This window comes from Leptosomus discolor, chromosome 18 (assembly GCF_034619465.1).
Source record: "Leptosomus discolor isolate bLepDis1 chromosome 18, bLepDis1.hap2, whole genome shotgun sequence".
NCBI lineage: Eukaryota > Metazoa > Chordata > Aves > Leptosomiformes > Leptosomidae > Leptosomus > Leptosomus discolor.
Window position 1 is genome coordinate 11,195,732 of NC_141408.1, and position 14,688 is coordinate 11,210,419.

The window sequence follows — 14,688 nt, forward strand, 5'->3', positions numbered from 1 at the left end:
TTTGGAAAGGGAGTTGGTTCCTTCCTGGCTGGAGGAACAGAGCTGCTTACCCAGCCCTGGCAGGACAGGAGTTCATTGTTCCAGGGTTACTTGGGGTCTGCGTGTCCGGGCTGTGAGCTTCCCCTGCTGCTGCAGCCTCATTCAGCACGGGGCTAACTAGGGGAAAGAGTGTGCCTGTGTGTGCGGTGTTTCTTTCCTACCTCTGCTGTTAGTGCCTGACCAATATTTATCTGGTATTTCCCTTGTTGCTAAGATACCCTCAGCCTGTTGGAACAAGGAATGTATTTATTTACATGGTCTGGCCGGGTGAGCATTCCCAATTTCCCATTTAAAAAAAAAAAAAAAAAAAAAGTTTGAGGTTTAAAGTTATTTTTGAAAGCATTTGGATTTTTTCGTCAGACTGAAAGGGAAAGATGACTGAGAGCTGAGGACATTTGGCTCCAAAACGTTTTCTTTCAGGACCGAGGGCCAAATTCTGAGCACCTCCTGGAGGGTTTTTTTTTTTTTTTGTGGTGTGTGGTTTTTTGTTTTGTTTTGTTTTTTAAGAGGTCTTGGAAAAGTAAATTAGGTTATTTTTCAGCAAATTATTTGGATTGTTTCGTATTACTGGCCTGTAGCCCAGGAGAGTAAGCAAAACAGAATGCACTGCAAGCACAGAGAGGGAGAGCAACACCATTATTACTTGGGAAGGCTGAACACTTGAAGCTGTATTTGTTATGATAAAAACGTGATTTTTATAGTGTTTCAGGTTTTTTGTGTGGACCTATATTGGGGATGAGTAAACCTGAAAAACCCTGCATTCAAACCTGCGAAGTTCTCCCCTTGCTCTAGATGTGTCAGTACATCGTGTGTCCGCGCAGGTGCCCCAACCAAGAGATCTGCCCCCAGAGAGTAACAGGCAGTGGCTTAAATCAACAGCGGGAAAACAGTGTTCTTTGTTAGTGTTTTTACCGTTTCATTAAACCCCATCACATTTACATTACCTTATTGATGATTTATGCATTTAAAAATATTCTGAGGAGCACTGGAGCGCTCTGTAGCATAGCACTCTGTGCTTCTCCTTTTACAGTATTTCAGGCGTCTTTTCTTTTTTCTCTAAACTGATTCTCCAAAGCCAAAATACTTCAAGATTGCTCTTCCACTGTCAAAATAGTTTCAGGCTAGGCCTGAGCGCTGGGTTCTCTGGGAAGTGCGTCGCATGCAGTCATTCAAGGGAGAAAAGTTATCCCTATGGGCTTGAGACCCAGCCGACTTGCCAGGGTGATCTGCCGCATCCTGTCCTATTTATAGCCGGCCAGGGGGTGCAGAGATGGTGACTGCAAAAGGGACCATAAACTACTTTAAGTGAAGTGATTCTGTATGTGGTGGGTGTGACTGCTGGCTTTCTGCTTGAACTTACGAGTACTATGAAATCACCCGATAAAGGCACGCAGTCTAGAGGCCGTTCTTAAAATTTAAATTAAATTTACATTTATTCAACTGTTTTCAAAATAATCCAGAGACAGAATTTGGATGGGAAGAGAAGAACTGGATGATTTTAGTGGGTTAAGTGGGCAGTTGTGTTGCTAGGTAGCTCATTGGTGTTGCCTTAGCACCAAGTATTAATAGACTTGAGAAGGCCACGGCTGTTATTTTGGTGTGATTAATTCTAATTAATATCACAGCATGAGTTTAAAAAAACAAAAAAAAAACAAAAAAACAAAACCACAAAGCTACTAACAGGTTGTCAAGTGTACGAAGACAGGATATCTGCTTGATCACTCATGTAAGACGGCTGAAAATACTGTTATGGAGGTTGTCTTACGTGAGTGCGTTGTGAAGGGCAAATGCTCCTCGTGTCTCTTACCCTCTTCCATGGCATCTGCCTGGTCCTTCTTTTCCTCTCCCCCTCTGTCAGCATTGTCAGACTCAACCTCCTGCGCTCTGGGGTTGTTAAGTGTGGCTCTAGGTGTGAGATCCTGGCTGGTCTGTGGCGGGGAGGAAAACAGAAGAGAAAGAAAAAGCAGCAAAGGGAGAAGCAGAGGTCTGGGGCCAGCAGCAATAACCCTGGCTGTGTGCAGGCAGGAGGAACCCGCTGTTTTGGGTAGCGTTTGGCCCGAGTTGGCTGATAGCCTCAGGAGCCGGCAGGATGCCTATCACTCTCTGCCAGCTCATCCCGTTCTTTCTGCAATCCAGGAGAAGCTGCGAGAGGTTGGGCTGTTTTGGAGCCACGTTCTAGGAGCCACCCAGATAGCAAAGTGCAGTCGTGACCTTCCGAGTGTGTCATCGCTTGAAAGATTAGCTAGAATAAAGATTGGTGGAAAACAAGGTGTTTCCTGAATGTAAAGCTTTTTTGTCTTTCTAAATAGACAGGAGAGATCCTGTGTATTTAGAAAAGTAAGTTTATCTGCACCGTTTAGTCATCTTTTACAGAAACTCTTCTCACCAGAGAGTCAAAAGAATAGTTTTTAAAGGAATTTGATAGATTTGTGCTACCACCCTGCAGAAACTTGGCTCGGTGGTTAAGATGTGTATGGAGATGTCGGCGATCACCTGCGTCATGCAGAAGCCAGACGCTCTTACCCAGCCCATGGGCACGTACTTCTTTTTGAGGTGCCTCTGCTAGGATTTCGCACGGTGGGATAGTGTTAGCTGAGGAGTCTCTGCCCTTCACCTGTGGAAACAAACTAAAGCCTGGTTGTCATTGTCCCGTAGCTACGCTATTGCAGACAACTCATACCGCTCCCTGCGCACGGAGAGGAAGGACCAGTGTATTCTGATCTCTGGGGAGAGCGGGGCTGGCAAAACGGAGGCCACCAAGAAGATCCTGCAGTACTACGCCGTGACCTGTCCCGCCAGCCAACAGGTCGAAACCGTGAAGGACCGCCTGTTACAATCCAATCCCGTCCTGGAGGTAACTCTGGAGCCTGCAGCACGGAAACTTGACATTGAGTCATACCGGCAGCACTCACATTTTCCAGCTGAGGGGGTGGGGGCAGCTGGACCCCACTGGGCATGACGGAGCTGTCTGTGCTGTGTCCTGGGAACGCTGGTTCACAGCGTGTGGGCAGATGGTTTGCGCTGCACGCAGGGGAATGCCGGTCTGCTTCCAAGCCAAAGAAATGGCCGTCTGCTGCGGAACTCACTTGGCCCTTTCCAGTCCACCAGGAGCCCTTCTGGAGCGGCCGGGCTGCAGGGAGAGAGGGGCGTCTGGCGTGGGAAGGGTTCTGGGGCGCTGCAGGAGTTTGTTTGCAAAGCGGCCACGTCCCCTGTGAGCAGCTTGGCCCTCTCGTGAATGCACTTGTGGGTGCGTTTGCTAGTGCTGTGGTGTCCTCTAGTGTCCAGTCCTGAGCCGGCTTTGTAGTTCCCTTGGGTATTCCCGCTCTAGACCCAGATGTGTGCCCGGGAAAGGTGTGCTCCCCACGAGAGGGGAAAGCCTGGCGGTGCCTGCTGCGAGCGGAGCTGCGGGTGGCTGTAAGCAAACAGCTGTGATGAAAGAGGAAGCTTTGAAAAGACTGTCAGACGTGGCATATGTTGTCAGCAGTGAACTGGCATTAAAATAAAACTTGCTAGGGGGGATGGAATTGTTTTCGGAGGCATGGCTCCATCTGCAGCGCTTGCGCTGGGTGTAAAGATCAGCATTAGAATTTGGGTAGCAATCTGTTTCCTTCTTGGGTTTGCTTGCAAAAAGGAAAAAACTAGGCTTTAATGGCTGTAAATAAACAACTGGCAGCTTCACCAAAGTGTTTATAAATAATCTTATTTGATATTTATTTTTCTCTAATCGTTTTTTGTTTCAGGCCTTTGGAAATGCAAAAACCCTTCGGAATGACAACTCCAGCCGATTTGGGAAATACATGGATGTGCAGTTTGATTACAGGGTAACTTAAAAACCTCTTTTATACTTCTGAACGGGTCCCAGTCATAGCAGGTCTCTGTTGCCTGTTCTTTCTTGTACTGGTGTGTGCGTGGAGCAATGGTTTTGCATTCCCTTGACGACGGCGTAAGCGGAATCTGTGGTAGCAAAGTTTGGTTCCAGGGGATTTTATAGTACGCGCTTCCCTTTCTTTCTTCCCTCATTTCTCTCTATAAGGAGACAGTGAGATTAAATCCTCTTATTTCTAGGGAATATGTGCACCATGGAAATGGATACTCCCAAACTAAATCCACGTAAGCCAGGTGCGATCTGAAGATAATCTCTGTCCTGTGTAGCTTTGCGTAGTGTTTGTTTCGATTCTGCTCCAAATTGCCCCACACTATGAAGATGAACATAGTGCAAGAACTGAGTAGCTCGGCGTACCGCGGTCATTTAAACGTCTCAGTACGTAATCCCTCCACACTCACAGTTCTGTTGCTTTTCCTCTGTGTTGAATTCCTTCTGAGAAGGAATCTTACCCCAGTCAAGATCCCGTGCAGTTGTGCTGTAGCTGGGATCTGTATAATGGCACGTTATTTTCATTTGATAGCACACTTCAAAACTCAAATTGCCGCTGTGTTTTAGCAGAAATAGAGATTGTGATACAAAATGACAGATAATTTTCTGTCTTTTTGTAGGCTGTCATTCTGCATCCTATTTGTCCTTGAATAGACCACCAGGAAGCAGAAATATTTTGTTGATGAACTGTTTCAATGTATCTGGTTTGATTTAGGGGGCTCCTGTCGGGGGCCACATTTTGAACTACCTCCTGGAGAAATCCCGAGTTGTACACCAGAATCATGGAGAGAGGAACTTCCACATTTTCTACCAGCTACTAGAAGGAGGAGAAGAGGACTTACTGCGAAGGCTGGGCCTCGAGAAGAGCCCACAACAGTATCACTATTTAGTAAAGGTGCGCATGAACTAGTCATTCTTATAATACTGTTCTAGGACTGATATATCCTCAGTTGACTTTGTCGTTTCCTTCCCTCACTTCAAAAATAACACTGAGACAGATGATTGCTGTGAAAATAAACACATGGCAGAAGAGTATTGAGCACAAGTAATAGATCTTTGACACTTATTTCCTTACTTATATCGAACTGTGTCTTTTTAGGGTCACTGTGCAAGAGTCAGTTCCATAAATGATAAAAACGATTGGAAGATTGTGCGAAGAGCCCTGTCCATTATAAGCTTCAATGACAACGAGGTGGAGGTAAGACACGTTTGACGGCACAGCTGATTTTCCTACCCTTAAGGAATTTTTCTGCTTTGTTATTTCTGACCGAAGGCAGCTTTCAGAGTGAATGTATTATCTGCAAAAATCCTGAAAAAAAAAAAAAAAAATCCAAAACGTTCATATAAAGTTAACACAAAAATCTCACTGCCTTTTGACACTGGGTGATCATTTCATTATCCTGGTTTCTGCTTGTTGCTTCCATCCTAGGATTTGCTGAGCATTGTGGCCAGCGTTCTGCATCTGGGGAACGTGCAGTTTGCTGCTGATGAGCAAGGAAATGCTCAGGTCACTACAGAGAATCAAATTAAATACCTGGCTAGGGTGAGTGTGACCAGTTAGAGATGTATTACGTTAGAGATGAATTAGAGAGGCTGCCTTGTTTTGAACTTGGTACCATCGTATCATTTTAGAATATGATTTAGCAGTTTTCTTAAGTTTACTTTCATTTGACCTAAATAAAATGCAAATATTGACGTCAAAGCCCTTTAATTGACAGCTTCTCTATTTACCACTTGATCCACCACCGACTTGAGGTTTTTGCCTTCAGGCAGTGGGATAGGAATCGCCCTACTCTGGAGAAGAGTTTTAAAGACAGGAGATCCCTGCTGGCTTTGCTTAGACAGTTCGTTGTGCCAGAAGAATTGAACCAGTTTAATTCGTTAGGTCCTATCACTGCCAGAAAGGAGGTGGTGTGTGGGAGGAAGGGGAAGGATTGACACTGCAACAAGTCTTGCCGCGTGAATGGGAAATAAAGGGTTGTTTCACTGGGTTGTGCTTTTAAGGACGAGCCCTTCCGATCCCTTAAAACTATTACTGATAAATGGAACATACTGCTTCATAAGTTAATTTAATATTCTACTGCTTTGCAGCTTCTAGCAGTTGAGGGCTCTGTTCTCCGAGATGCATTGATCCACAAGAAGATCATAGCAAAAGGGGAAGAGGTAAGAACGTGAACTGGGGATCTGGGAGGCACATGGAATGAAATGAAGCTAGTGGTAACACCATCAGCTCTCGTAGCAGAACTGAACGGTTCACTTCTCACTTGTCAGAGGAGGTTGTCAGTGCAGGAGTCCCACAGCCTAATGGCACCTTGCAGCCCGTACGGCTGAGAGGCAGTGCTGGGAGCTGAGCCCGGACAGGATGCCCTTGAGTGGCTGTTTATTAACAATGAACTGGGAAACTTAATCCCTGACTGGAATGGCTGTTGAATGGCTTTTTTTCTCCTTCTGCATGCAGCTCATCAGTCCTCTGAACCTGGAGCAGGCCGCCTACGCGAGGGATGCACTTGCTAAGGCAATATACGGACGCACTTTCTCCTGGCTGGTGAACAAGGTTAACAAGTCTCTGGCTTACAAGGTAAATGAACCTTTTTTTTTTTGTTGATATCCGACCAAGCATGAAAGGAAGTTTCAAATCTTGCAGCTGCAAAGCAGAGAAATGGTAAGTTCCATGCTGTGCAGTGATTTCAAAATTAATTTGTTTTCCATTAAGAAGAGGGTAAGGAGTAAATGCTGTAACTGAATGGGTAGGATGCCGTGACGGATCGTAGCTGCGAGTACCTGTCAACTTTTATTTTTTTGCCCTGTTGCAGGAAGGAGAGTTTCCGGGCTGGAGAAGTACAACAGTTCTAGGATTGCTTGATATCTATGGGTTTGAGGTTTTCCAGCACAACAGGTTTGTTTCAATTCCGTGTGTTTGAGTTTCAAGTAAACTCTGTGGGACTTCATTCATTATAGTGTTTTCTCTCCGTTGTGAAATAAGACGTTATTCCATCTCTGGCTCTTTTAGTAAGAGAGAAAGAGATGAGGTTTAAACTTCAGGAAATCAGTTGAATAACTGATGGCCACAGGGCTTCTAACATTTGGGGCATCCAGCTAAATATTTAGCATTTACAGCTGTTAGTGTTCCTGGTATTTTAAAGAGACTGTTGTGTTTTGGGGGCATATTCATGCATAGCTTGAACTATGCCTTTGTCCAGTGCTCTGGCACAGTGACGGCTGTTGTCACATCTTTCTGTGGTGTGAATGGGAAGACACAGCTATGAAACTGCGACTGTGTCCGAGTCTGGAACCTGACTCTGGCAGATAGCAAAGAACTGAGGCTCCCAAATTTGCAGTACTGTTGGGCCCTTCTTAAAAGTTTTTTTGTTCCTCTGTGTTCCATCCTTCATGTCTGTTTTTCCCTCCTTCTGGAACTCTTTCATGAGATCCACTAAATAATAAACTTACTAAATTTATACATCCAGTAAAGAAACATTTCACAAAATCTCTTCTCTTTCTCTTGATTTACACCGAGATATATCCATGCTGCTGCCCACTGATTATCGCTTCTTTTACTTGTGGTACAGTGTTAGTGATTATTTTTCTGATTTTTGTTTGCAGCTTTGAGCAATTTTGTATTAATTATTGTAATGAAAAATTGCAGCAGCTCTTCATAGAGCTCACATTAAAGTCAGAGCAAGAGGAATACGAGTCAGAAGGCATAGCGGTAAGAGCCAATATCATCACTTCCACTCTCTCCTGTGTAGCACCTCCTGCAGGCCAGAGGACAGCTGTTTAGAAAAGGAGCTGCTAATAATGGTGTCCCAAGTAAATGAATTAAAGAGCGTTCCTTTTTCCTTTCTTTTCTTTTCTTGGTAACTCTGTGTGATGGAGCTAGGGATGCCATTCCAGGCTTTGATAGAAAAAATGCTTTTTAAAGGGAACGTTAGGAAGACAGATTTGATGAGTGAAAAAGCTTTGTTTCAGATTTGACAGATTATTTAAGTGAGGTGCTGTCTGAAATGTTCTGAAATTTTCATGTTTTTTTCCAGTCCAGAATTGTTTTCACCCAAGTGTTGTTTCTTGTCTTTGTAGTGGGAACCAGTTTCGTATTTCAATAACAAAATAATTTGTGATTTGGTGGAAGAGAAATTCAAAGGCATCATTTCTATTCTGGTGAGTTTCCTTTTTAAAGGAAAAATTTGGGGCAATGTAGTGGAAAAGAAGGGGAAGAACACAGGAAAAAAAAAAAGTCTAAGCTTATATTAGGATTATTTGGGCAGGTGGGAAGAGCTATGATAAACTGAGCAGTGACACTGTTAGAAGTCATATTGCATCACCTCCATCTGCTCTCTGGAGAGAAGCTTCCAATCCAGGTAGTCTGGAAGGAGAAAAGTGTTTTTGTACGTTGAAGGAAGAGCTGGCCTACCTCATTCAAAGGCCAAAGGGTCCAACTGGGGCAGTGTTTCAGACAGGATTAGAGCTGGCCTGTGCGCTGAGGAGCACAGTCAGACATCAGTGCTAGAACGCGTGTGTTTGTAGGATGAAGAGTGTCTGAGACCTGGGGATGCCACAGACACAACATTCTTGGAGAAACTAGAGGAAACCGTGAAGAACCACCCTCATTTTCTCACGTGAGTGTTCACACAGCTGAGGGCAGTTAACGCTGGTCGGATCCAAGCGTGCGATACAGCCTGGAGCTTTAATTATTTCTAGATAACATCATAACTTATTGTGCGCGTAGCAGTAGGGTCCTAGGAATACTGGATCCCACGTAGCTGCCTTGCTCTTCTCAAGACTATGCTTCAGAATACAACAGGAGCCACAAGACTCTTGTTACTGACTTGCCCCTTCACCAATCTCTTCCTACTGCTAATATGTCCAAGGAATTTGCAGGCTTGCGGCTTCTTGGCTTTTCCAAGATCTGGCCTCGTACTTCAGGTGTGACAGACTCTGGTTTGGAATATCAGGACAGATCAATGCCCAGCATCGATGATTCAAGTCAGGCCTAGGAATAACTAGAACACAGAGCAGAATTTTACTGGTAAAAATAGTGTTCAGAGGTGTATATGCATTAGAGTGATTTGAGCAGTGTTGGTGCTTTTGAAATGGAGAGATTTATATTGCAGTAACTCACCTTTGTGCCCATCTGCTTCCCAGAGGGTATCGATATCCCCCTTTGGCTTTGATAACTGTCCATATTGCTGCCACTCCAGTTCAATGGGTGTGAATTCCATGTTTCACCTTTCACATTGTTTAGTTCAGTTTTGGAGCTCCAAATGTCTTTTTATTCTTGATGAACGTTCAGCTTACGCTCAGATCAGGATCTGTGTGGCATCTCACGAGTATGCCAGCCTGCTGCCAGCATCTTCACTGCCCTCTTGCCTGCTGCCCCTGCTCTAATTTCATGAGCATGCAGAACCACTCTGCAGCCTTGCCAGGAAGCTGAAAGTTCATCCATTTGAAATAAACATAAATATATTTTATGACACTTCGATGATTTGCTGGTTGATAACTATTTAGTTTTGGTCTTGAAAATCAGCAAGTCAGGTTTATTTCCACCCCCCTTCTGTGTTCACATAGTCCCACTCTGGGATCAAATGCCATAGTGCTTTTTGAAGCCAATCCCCCCCCCCATGAAATAGATGTTTGTTTCTCAAGAAGCTTCTTCACTTTCTCACCAGGCACAAGCTCGCTGACCAAAAGACTCGCAAGTCACTGGGGCGGGAGGAGTTTCGGCTTTTGCACTATGCTGGAGACGTCACCTACAGCGTTGCAGGTAAGCGTGTGCATCATCTCCGCTGTCTCTGGCTCTTTTCTCCTCCTCCCCTCCTCTGCCCTTTGAATTAAACCAGCTTCACTATACAGTAAAGGAAAATCAGGGCATAGAACATGTCCACACACCGTTTGATTAACGAGATTAATTTCCCATCTCAAATTCCTGCCTTGTTGTGAAGTTGCTATGAAACAGCAGTGGCAGCCTGAGTGGTTTCTTTTTCTTCCAGGTTTTCTAGATAAAAACAATGACCTTCTCTTTCGGAACCTGAAGGAGGTGAGTGTGGATAGAGGATGTTTCCAGTACTCGGCAGAACGAGGAGTTTGGTTTAAAATTGCGTGGCACATGAGGGAAAAAGATCTTCTAGACTCCACCTGGAGAATGTGTGTCCATGGGGCTGCACTATGAAAAGACAAATTGAGGTGCCCAAAGTTAATTTTAGTATTAAAAAGCAAAACAAAACAAGACAAAACCCCCAAACAAACAGTTTTGTCCCATGTTTCTTTGATAGTTCTCTGAAGAATACTCTGTACTTTATCTCTGAAAACGTCTCTCTCTGCAGACCATGTGCAACTCTGAGAATCCTATCATAAATCAGTGTTTTGACAGGACAGAGCTGACAGACAAAAAGAGACCTGAAACGGTAAGAACACCAGAGCTGGAGGGAAGTGGGACTATTTCCTCTTTTGAAAAGACGTGTCCTGTCTAACGTGGTAACCTGAACGCAAGCCTCTTACTTTCAAAGCTGGCAGACAGAGGTTTGTTCTGCAGTCAGAAGTACTAGCTGTAAGTCATCACTTCACACGTAATTTTCCTCCTTTTCTCCTAGGCAGCAACTCAGTTTAAAAACAGCCTCTCCAAACTCATGGAAATTCTGATGTCCAAAGAACCCTCCTACATCCGTTGCATCAAACCGAACGATGCTAAACAGGCTGGTACGGCCCTGGTGACTCTTCCTCTTTTTTTCCTACGACAGCTACGTATAGACCAGCAGATCCAGTCAGTGAGGCACAGAAAGGAGCTCAGATGGAGAAGTCCTGCAAGATTTTTTTTTTTTTTTTTTTCATTTTGGGCCTGTGCCAGTGCTTCTCGTAGGGAGGTGGTGGCAGTACCAGCAGCCGGGAATCAGAATGGGAGCACTGGTCTTGGGTGGAGTAGGGTCATGTTTAAAGCGAAGAATTATTAACCTACGTAACCTCCTTTATTCTCCCTCCTGTATGCACAGAACATCCTAAAAGAGAACTTCTTTTTGGAACTAAATATAAATGTATATTAAAGGGAGGTGGCGGGGGAGACAGGAGACGCCAAGTTGTGTTGGACTTGCACCGTGAGGATGGGGTAGAGGTTAAAGATAACTGTGTAAGGTACAACCAAGAACTGAGCATTCCCCTTCCCCACATGAAGGGACAGCTACACGTTAACCACGTTTCTCTGGTTTTCTGCTCTCTCAAGATCGATTTGACGAAGTTATAATCCGACATCAAGTGAAATACCTGGGGCTGATGGAGAACCTCAGAGTGCGCAGAGCCGGGTTTGCCTATCGAAGAAAATACGAAGTTTTCCTGCAGAGGTAGGATTACCTTGGACATCTCTCCCTGCTGCTCCCTCCCCGTGCTCTTGGTCCCACAGATGTTTGAAGCTGGGGAGCTGTTCCGAACAGCAGAGGTAGCCCTTACACCTGAAAGACTTGTTTTCTTGAGGGAGCAAGAAGCATGGCCTCTCTCCCTCCCCACTGCCCTGTATGGACTGGATTTCTCTCCCTAAAAGTCTTCTGCTGTCGATTCACAGGTACAAATCCCTTTGTCCAGAAACGTGGCCTACCTGGGACGGCCGGCCCCACGATGGGGTGGCTGTGCTGGTGAAGCATCTTGGCTACAAACAGGAAGAATACAAAATGGGACGGTTAGTTCTTCTGTTTTCTTAATTTGAGGTTATGAATCACTGGACATCCATGACACTGCTTTTAAATAAGGCTTCTCTGGCTAATGGGTGAGGAGAAGATTCGAGATCCCCAAGGGGACGCTAAGGGCAGGAAGCAAACTTCTCTGGCATGTTAAACATAATTCTCCATTTCTATTTCTAGAACAAAGATTTTTATCCGCTTTCCCAAGACCTTGTTTGCAACAGAAGATGCTCTGGAAGTGAGGAAGCAGAGTCTGGGTGAGTCACACACGCTGCAGTAGTGTCATGGACAGTTGGCTGTTTTCTGATTTTTTTTTTTTTTTTGCTGTTTGTTTGGGGAGGGATTTTTGTTTAAAAAGCTGAGCCTTTTTCTACCAAAATCTGCTTGGTCACAACTTCAAATGTCTGTTTTTCTTGCAATTCCAGCAACAAAAATGCAGGCCACGTGGAGAGGCTTCTACCGTCGAAAGAAATTCCTGCACATGAAACACTCAGGTATGAGAGAGAGAAGGCTGCAGTGCTGGGTAACGGCATGGTTTGAAGCGGACGTTGTTGTCAGAGCTGACTTGAGTTTGATGGTCAAGGAGGAACATTCCCAAAGCCTTGCTGGAAGTAGAGTGGAAGATGGTGGTGTGGTACCCAGGCTTTCCACCGTTAGGCTGTGAGGCTCTGAGCAAGAGAAGCAGACTGAACTCACCGTCACCCAGCAGCCCCCCTACAGCCGCTCCCATCTGCTTTTTATTGACATTTACCCATTCCATCGTATTGTTAAGAACCCAAATGACTTTCTTTCCCACATGCCATGTTGAAGGCTGTTTATTTCCAGAGCAGGGTTTCTGGAGTGCTCTTTGTTGCCAGTTTTGTAGGGGGTCAATATTGGTACGAAGGAGCTCACTTAGTGCAAAATCTTGGTGTTATTTTTAGCAATAGCTATCCAGTCCTGGTGGCGGGGAACCTTGGGACGCCGAAAAGCTGCCAAGAAGAAGTGGGCAGTGGAGACTATCAGAAGGTGCGTAAAGAGTAACCCAAGTACTTAACAATAGGATGATAAGAATAAACTTCCTCCTCACTACAGTATCAGAGGGGTTTTCAATAAATTACGACTACTAAATAAAGCCCAGAAAATGGTTGGATTGGAAGAGATCTCTAAATATCACTTGACTTTGATCACTTTTCTAATTTCCTAATAAAATTTTCGTCTTCCTCAGGTTCATTAAAGGTTTTATTTACCGGAACCACCCTCGCTGCCCAGAGAATGAGTATTTCCTTGATTACATCCGCTTCTCCTTCCTGATGAACCTCAAGCGTAATTTACCCAAAAACGTTCTGGACAAATCATGGCCAACGCCTCCTCCATCGCTCTGTGAGGTAGGCACAACTGCACAGGCTCAGGTGACTGACACGCAGGACGGAGGAGACTAATGGCAGCATTTCAGACCACGGGCCACCAAAGGCCTGAGGGGACCCTCCTGCTGTCAGAAGAACAAGCCAGGTTCTCGCTCAAGTTCCAGGTTGCATTAGCATCTCTACTGGTAGAATTAATCCAGACATCATCACGTGGGTGTAATTAGCACATCTGTAAAATTATTAGAGCTTTAGTGTTGAAGTTCTTGAGAGTGTGGTGCTGTTGCCAACACCATTTTCTAGTGGTTTTCTCATCCGTTTCTGAAATTTTCTTCCCTTTTTCTCTGAACAAATTACGTTCCCTCTGGACAGTTCAGTTGGCTGCAGTAACAATGTGGTTGCTGTGAAGAACATATTCAACTTCCTCTATTGCCATTGTTGTTCTGCATTTGGCAGAACTGGTTTTCTATCCGATCAAACCAAAATATTGCAGAAAGTCCCAGTTCTCCAAAGGTCTGTGTTTGTCTGGATTGCCGGTGCAGCTGGAAGCAGGGAAGGGCACAGCCGGGTAAAGCGGAGCGCTCCTGGTGTCCGTTCTCCTCTAAAGCAGTTGGAGAATGTTGCAGCGCAAACTCCCTTAGAAAGGAGGAAAATAAACTTCCTATTATTTAATATTAAAAGCGACTCTCAGGAACGAGAGAGTATTTTAATTCAGCAGTGCATTTTTCATCAGTTGCTTCATATCTGTCTTCACGGTTTGAATTGGTTCACCAATAATTTTGAGCCGTTTTCATTTCTTCTTCAGGCGTCCCAGCTCCTGCGACAGCTCTGTATGCAGAACATGGTCTGGACCTACTGCAAGAGGATCAGCCCAGAGTGGAAGCAGCAGGTAGGAGACAAGTTTACATTATTTCACAAACTATGCTGACGTCCCCGCGAACGGGGGGCAGGGGTCTTGGCATTACTTATTGTAAGAAATGAAGGAGAGGAGCAGCAGGGCAGGGGAAGAAGGGTGCTGCTACAGAGGGAGTCACAGCAGCGGGGGTGAGGTGGAGGAACTCACATCACTGTGTTCTTCGGTGGTTCCTTAACGGTTCCACAAGAACAAAGTGTGTTTGTTTTGGTTTTTTTTAGGTTAGAGACAAAAAACTAAAAGACTAGAATGTGCATAAAGTCAAAGAAAACCTATTACATACATATTTCAATACATACTATTTAAACAGGGTGGTCTATCCGTGCCCCCTATATAATTTCTATACTGAAAGGCCCTGTTATTCTTCCCGTAAGAAGCTGCATTATTCTGGTCATATAAAATAAAGAGGAGAAATTTTGCAGTCACAAAACTAGTCATTTTCCAAACAGAGAAGTGCCATAAATGTTACAGCTGCTGTTCTATCTCGAAAGAATAAAAATGATACTGACATCCGATTCATCTTAGCCAGGGCCTGCTCTAGTGGAAGGTGCCTGTGGCAGGGGGTTGGAACGAGATGGTCTTTAAGGTCCCTTCCAACCCAAACCATGCCCTGGAAAGGTAGGGGAGGGAATTTTTTTTTTTAATACAAAAAAAGGGCTCAGTGAAGGGAATATATACCTGAAACCCTGTGGATGTAACTGTTAGGAGATGATGGTAACAGTTGCCATTAAGCTTTTTTTTTATTGCAGAGTAGGAAGCCCATGTAATGAAATGCTGTAGATTAGTTAGTGGCTGAGCCTGGGATTAAGGACACGGGATTAATACCAGCCAGGACTGAGCTGGAGGTGGAAACTCGGC

At 44.7% G+C, this 14,688-nt stretch overlaps 1 protein-coding gene across 2 annotated transcripts in view; it reads left to right on the forward strand.

Annotated features, from left to right (window-relative positions):
• The window catches only part of MYO1C (myosin IC), a 30,305-nt gene that overhangs the window by 10,305 nt on the left and 5,312 nt on the right, over nucleotides 1-14,688 (forward strand). For both annotated transcript variants that reach the window (XM_009958997.2, XM_086475085.1), the window contains 22 exons: nucleotides 2,695-2,893; nucleotides 3,780-3,860; nucleotides 4,629-4,808; nucleotides 5,013-5,111; nucleotides 5,343-5,456; nucleotides 6,005-6,076; nucleotides 6,372-6,491; nucleotides 6,727-6,809; nucleotides 7,517-7,622; nucleotides 7,991-8,071; nucleotides 8,438-8,529; nucleotides 9,580-9,674; nucleotides 9,901-9,947; nucleotides 10,234-10,314; nucleotides 10,501-10,606; nucleotides 11,124-11,241; nucleotides 11,460-11,573; nucleotides 11,755-11,831; nucleotides 12,000-12,068; nucleotides 12,498-12,582; nucleotides 12,782-12,941; nucleotides 13,723-13,806. In XM_009958997.2, the coding sequence (XP_009957299.1) occupies nucleotides 2,695-2,893; nucleotides 3,780-3,860; nucleotides 4,629-4,808; nucleotides 5,013-5,111; nucleotides 5,343-5,456; nucleotides 6,005-6,076; nucleotides 6,372-6,491; nucleotides 6,727-6,809; nucleotides 7,517-7,622; nucleotides 7,991-8,071; nucleotides 8,438-8,529; nucleotides 9,580-9,674; nucleotides 9,901-9,947; nucleotides 10,234-10,314; nucleotides 10,501-10,606; nucleotides 11,124-11,241; nucleotides 11,460-11,573; nucleotides 11,755-11,831; nucleotides 12,000-12,068; nucleotides 12,498-12,582; nucleotides 12,782-12,941; nucleotides 13,723-13,806 (2,263 nt within the window). The remainder of the gene's footprint in view (nucleotides 1-2,694; nucleotides 2,894-3,779; nucleotides 3,861-4,628; nucleotides 4,809-5,012; nucleotides 5,112-5,342; nucleotides 5,457-6,004; nucleotides 6,077-6,371; nucleotides 6,492-6,726; nucleotides 6,810-7,516; nucleotides 7,623-7,990; nucleotides 8,072-8,437; nucleotides 8,530-9,579; nucleotides 9,675-9,900; nucleotides 9,948-10,233; nucleotides 10,315-10,500; nucleotides 10,607-11,123; nucleotides 11,242-11,459; nucleotides 11,574-11,754; nucleotides 11,832-11,999; nucleotides 12,069-12,497; nucleotides 12,583-12,781; nucleotides 12,942-13,722; nucleotides 13,807-14,688) is intronic.